Below are 6000 nucleotides of genomic sequence, written 5' to 3' on the forward strand. Positions count from 1 at the left end.
GTGTTTCATGTGGCTTTGTGGAACAGAAGATGTCATGGCTTAAGCTACCACATTTGGGTTATGCTCTCAAGGTATGCGCTCAAGTTGACGGGTTTGGATTGGAGAAGATGATTTAGTTGGCGACGATGCATCAATGTTAAACGCTGATATCTTGCTGTCGATGATGGTGTTGATGGCAACAACTATCGGATAGTTTGTGGTCTTGCGTTAGAGTTTCGTTCATCATTTTCGTTTGTGAATCCTATCAGTGATAAGGTTGTGCAAGCGCTTTAATTCAACAAGCCAAACCGATTCCTCGTTTGGCACCCGTACTGTTACTTTTGGATCATACGGTTGAAACCTGGATTACACCTCCGAGCTGTTTCAGAGTTATTTACCTATTGAGACCTACCTGTTAGGTGTTTATGGCGTGTAATCAATGTAGATCGGGCGTTTTGGTGGCCTCTACTGGCAGGGTATCGATACGATCGTGTTTCCGTACTTCTCCCCACTCAGTGATCGCTCATAACATTAATTGTTGTAAGAAGTTTCCAAGTCATCTACAAGATTCGATTGCAAAGCCGATCATTTAACTTGTTTTTTATGTTTGCAGTACACAGGGAACATCTTTAGTTTTCCATATGATATTTTCGCCCAGCTGCAAACGAGCGGTCTGCTTGAACAGGAACCTTAATAGCTTAGTTGCCTGAGTCTTCAAAACAAGCATATCACAAATGACGCTCTTTATGTATTTCAGAGGTGTACCTAATGGCACACTCATATGCTTCCAATCATTTCTAAAAATATAGCAAATTCCCATCCTCATATACCAGTCTGGTTTGACTTGAGGGCAGTTTTTTATCATCATTGTTGTATCATTTGCTTAGTAGTGTACTTTTATAGGTATTGATGTTTCCCATTTTTACATTCTGGTGATTCACAGCTTGCTGGATCATATCACACCTCCTCCTTCTTGTTTTAACGTTTCAGTAACCACACCCGGGATCGGGCATCACCTCGGAGTTCGCTAGCAACTGTGCCGTGATCTTGTTTCCAAACCACTGATTCCACAGAGCGGAATTTCGCGATCATTCACCTCGAATTTGTTCACCTCTGCTCATATGAATATGTTTTGTGCAACCAGCTATGGGACTCCGTGGGGTTTTTCGTACTGTCTGTTGTATTTTGCAAGTCGTGCACAAATAGTCATCATGTGATTACACTTTTGAAGCCATTTCGGTGTATTTGTGTGTACCCATGGGTATTTAACGCGATGGCCGATTGAACTGCTCTGAAACTACAATTTGCTTACTACTGTGGCTTCAGTTTCATGTTAAAAAGAAGATGTTACGTGCAACCGGCGACAGTTCATTTATCAGTCCGAACCTGTTTCGGACAATGTTGTGAGATTTGCGACACATCATGCTTTTCTCGAGGACAAAAATTAGGCATTCTTCGGTTTCAGAGATGTCCTCAATACATCAAGCATTAGAAGAGAGACTAGCACTGAACAAATAAGCATCAAATCCACTCGGGATCGGTCTCTTCCTAGAAACGCACGATAGTTCTGTGTTAGTGTAACAGATCGTGACACGTTACACACGTACTGATCGAAATCTGCTGAACTTTTTTCACAAAATGACATTCAGTTGATTTCGTTTCCTACTTTAAGATACCATTGGTCATGCCCTTCTCTAAGCTTGAAAAGCTATCTAGTTATTGCTCCTCATTTGGCGGAATTCTCTTCGTTTCGTACTGCTCTAAAACCATGCAACAATTTCTCGCAAAGCTATCTGTTATTGCTCCTCATTTGGCGGAATTCTCTTCGTTTCGTACTGCTCTAAAACCATGCAACAATTTCTCGCAAACTGTGTATCGATTAATGAAGAAATCTTCGAAGTGATGACCTCACAACCCCATTAGTAGTAGATGCCCCTAGGGCATCAACCGTTTTGAGTCTGGTTTCAGGTGAGCGCTCCGAGTAGTGCATTGCGCACAGCAAATTCTAATCATCTCTGGAGAGACAAATGCTTAAAAGACCTTAGGAATGCAACGACTTGAAAGAGCAGCAGCTTTCTTCTCGCGCTGTATTCGAAACTATTGATCCAACTAGCTAAACTTCAAAGCGGCTATTCGAAACGTTCCGGTTTCAAAATTACCGCTCCAGGAGGGGGGATTAAAGTCGCTCACCCGGGAGTCAGTTCTTTATAGGACGCTGAGATATCTTGTATCGTAAACCTTGTGGAAACCCGATTGAAATTTTCGCTCTGAACTCTACTTATTATATGTGTTTCTAGGGGGGAATTACTGTAACCGCTCGAAAAATTTGGCTCTAGATCAGATTTCCGACACACCCGATGCGGGGAATTAGAGCTCTTACGTTTTGATCAACTTCGTCTGGGAACGTCATACTCATTTTCAAGAACCTTGCGAATGGAGCAACTGGGTATACGGTATCCTGACTTTTATCATCTAGGAGAGTGCGATATCTTGTATAGTCAATCAGTTAGTGAGATTTCGTGAGGTTCAGCAATGATATCTTTTGAGTAAAGTTCTCATTGCGCCGTTTCCAAAATAAACTGGCCTCCATAGTGCGACTCTTAGTTTAACTAGTCTTTAACTTATTCAGACATGACTGTGTGCCCTCAGTGGATGCCGTCTCCAACGGATGAGCCTAAACATTTGTAACTGGGATGCTTGAGGAGAGTAACCACATGACGCTGTCTGCCATCTTATTGAGGACCATGTATACGTAGGGCTAACAGAATCACCTGGTCTTCAAAACGGATTGTGTGAAATGTTCCTTACAAAACCTATCTCCTCTGCTGGAATCACCCAAGCAGCTATAACGTATCTCAGACTCTCTGAGACCTCAACTTGTTTATGATCACTTCACAGCTCCGAGATTCAATCGTTTGACAGCACTAGCACCCACGTCTGAACCGCAAACTATATAAGCCTCAAAATGAATACCCAATGCTTACTTCGTTTGTCTGACTGAGCTTCATCGACCGGAACCAGACAGACCAACACGGGTCTATGGTTCGTACTTACTGCGTAGTGAGATATGACGCTTGTCCGAAGCGAGGATCCACGACCTAAGTAGGCCTGGTAACTCGACTGTCCTTCTACCATTTTCTGTTCTCCAAACCTGGTTCTCCAAATGGGTACGTTGGGATGGATACTGCATCAGATTAGCAAGTATAAGGATCACTGCTTGAATGAAAAACTCTGCGCACGCCCAAACAAACTGTCTCTCTGCTGCTGTCAATCATGCTGATTGCGCTGGTTCAGTAGACCCCAACCTCATCTGGCTGCTGGAACAACCTAACCGTTATTATGTATTTGTAATGCACTACTCATACGGTCGCTGAAAATCTGTCGACAGCCCACAGCATTAACCTTAGACAACATGTCGATAGCCACAGCATTAACCTTAGACAACAAACCAAATCTAAACTTTCCGTCAGCTGTCGATACCTGACTGGCGTTCAACAGACGTGGATTTTGATCAAGCTTGCCAACGAGTTGAGAATTCATTTATTCGCATCCATATTGGGCAAAACGAGCGCATTCTTAGCCTAGCAACCAAGACGTATGTGCAATCTACTAACAACTACAACAACCAAGTAGCTCCAAGTGGACACGTAAAGTCATTATGCGATTTTGGCTATGGACGCCCTGGAGTAGATCAAGGCTCAGTACACACTTCAAATGGATTCCTAGCCGTGGAGGTGGAAAGTGAACAAGTGCTGACATAAGAATAACCATGGGAAACTGCTTACATACAAATGATGCACTAGTGTTTAGCGTGAAAGCAGGTTAACACTTATAAAAGGAGGGGAAGAGCTACAAGTACTTCATCGAAAACGTTACACCCAACTCTACCACCGGCGAGGAAACTCGACCAAGTGCACCGAGTCTATGCCTTCCAGATTATTAGATGAGAGCATGTGCTATTCAGTGACCGGGAATGTTCAGATGAAAGATGAGAATGTCGGAGAGAGAAAACACAGTGACCCGATACTTTGGTGTGACAGTGTTTGATGGGATCACTCATCTAATTCCATCAGGTGAGAGTGGTCTGCGGCAGAATACTGGAAATTTACTGTGGGAGAAAGTTTGAAAGATTTGGAGTACTTTTCTTCGACTAACGAGCTGGATTTAATTGGACAATCTAAGGACGAATGGGAACAGCTAGACAGTTTGAAGCGACTATCCACTGATCGTGGTGTGGGGACTCACAGTTGTTGCCGACCTGTTGGTTTGGTCTTTAACGGGATGCCTGTGGTGAAATCCCAGTCACACAACTGACAGCAACAATGAAAGTGGAATCGACTACCATTACTATGGTTGTCACAACACAGATGTAACCATGTGACCATGTAACCATGCGTCGCTCAAGCTGTACATAAACCATTTGGCCAGGTGTGAGTGTTAGCGGTGACGGTTAGGTCCAGGATTTGACCTAATGCCTCAAGCAGCACAACAGAGTCGCTAAGTAGAAAAATTCTTCGTGTAATCAAATCAGCAGCGGTTCGCGTTGCGATGTACCGCTCCGAAATTAAAAACGGTATCGGATTAACAATTAAATGAGCTTGGGTTTATCGGTGCAGAAATTTTGCCAAATGATGGTCTATGATTGCTAATACCAGGACAACTGTCCTACTTGCACGTTAGATTGGTGTTTACACGTGGATATACTTTGGGACTGGAACAACGCCCAATAAACCTGAGAGATCACAGAAAGACAAACTGCTGAAGGATACACTGGATAGATTTCATCGTATCTCTTCATTTGTACATCCCAAAGAATTTCAAAATAGCGGAGACAATACTAGTTTTTGTCTTTAGGATTCTGTCAGCAAATCAGTCATCTGCGAAATATCAATCACATAATCAAATCATTCTGGGCACTTCATTTTGGTCTCCACCACCCGGCGACAGTGGCTTCGGAATGCCACAGAAACGATTTCAACGCAGCCAGAGAATTGACACGACGTCAAGTTCCAAGCTAATGACGGACTGTAAATGGGATCAGTGTCTGCAAATCTGAATTTGGAGGGATGGCATCGAAATTTGGACGGTTGTGCAGGTCTACCTGTGAATGTTTGGTCACCCAGCTCGACGTATATAAGAGGCAAATTCTATGAGCCAGTGTGTTCGAAAAACAAACCCTCCTCTGGTTGATGTCTTGCTTGGCTGGCACGCGACGCGCTGAAGCTGGTTCGTTTTAGTGTACCCACGGTGTCAGCAGGCTGTGGCTCGAACATCTACGGCGCGAGGAAATGGACGTAGCTTATTTATGGGTGAAACCGCCTTAGATAAACGGCTTCAAAGTTAACGACAGTAGGTGTTATCCGTTCCGGAATACTTCTCGCACGCGCGTGTGCGTGCATGTGTCTGGCGCTTGATTTGACCGCTGTGACAACTGCTTTTCGGAAATCCGCGGGAAGGCCTATGCTCCAAATCCCACAGCACTGGTGGACAGACCAACAGGTCAACTAGATTAAACTCAATCACACCCCTTAAGCTTTCAGTTGCCATAATAATGAAGGGTGGAATGGGGGTGCGACCGTAAGGCCAGGATATGTCCATTAGGAAGAAATGTTCAAACAATGGGAACTGAGTGGATGTTGAACCAGTAGAAATCGTCAGTCCGGTCCCCATAATTGTCCAAACAAAGCGGCAGCTAGTCACCTCAGACGAATTGGGCTCTTCACCACACCGGAATCTCTCCTGTAGTACCTGTCAGCGTGGCTAACTTTCAGCGCTGATTGACACAAGACGGGTGGATAAGTTCCAGCTGAACGCTTCAGCGCTTTCGCTTAAATAATACGGATGAGCACACACACACACAGATGTGATGCACTGATAAAAAATTATGTGGTTTGTTTAACAAATAAACAATGGAGTGCATAGTCTGGATTCCGCAGTATAATAGCCAAAAAATGTCGTCTTCTCCAAATGCAAGGCCACTAGGGTCTAGCCATTTTGAGCGGACCGGCAACTGTTTTTTCT

General features: G+C 44.0%; 1 protein-coding gene across 1 annotated transcript in view; it reads left to right on the forward strand.

Annotated features, from left to right (window-relative positions):
• The window catches only part of T265_11095 (hypothetical protein), a gene marked incomplete at both ends in the record, with an annotated part of 68217 nt that extends 67002 nt beyond the window's left edge, over window positions 1-1215 (forward strand). Inside the window, one exon of the mRNA XM_009177659.1 lies at window positions 970-1215. Coding sequence (XP_009175923.1) covers window positions 970-1024 — 55 coding nt within the window. The remainder of the gene's footprint in view (window positions 1-969) is intronic.
• Window positions 1216-6000: the final 4785 nt, after the last annotated feature.

Source organism: Opisthorchis viverrini (genome assembly GCF_000715545.1).
Source record: "Opisthorchis viverrini unplaced genomic scaffold opera_v5_454, whole genome shotgun sequence".
In the NCBI taxonomy this organism is placed as follows: domain Eukaryota; kingdom Metazoa; phylum Platyhelminthes; class Trematoda; order Opisthorchiida; family Opisthorchiidae; genus Opisthorchis; species Opisthorchis viverrini.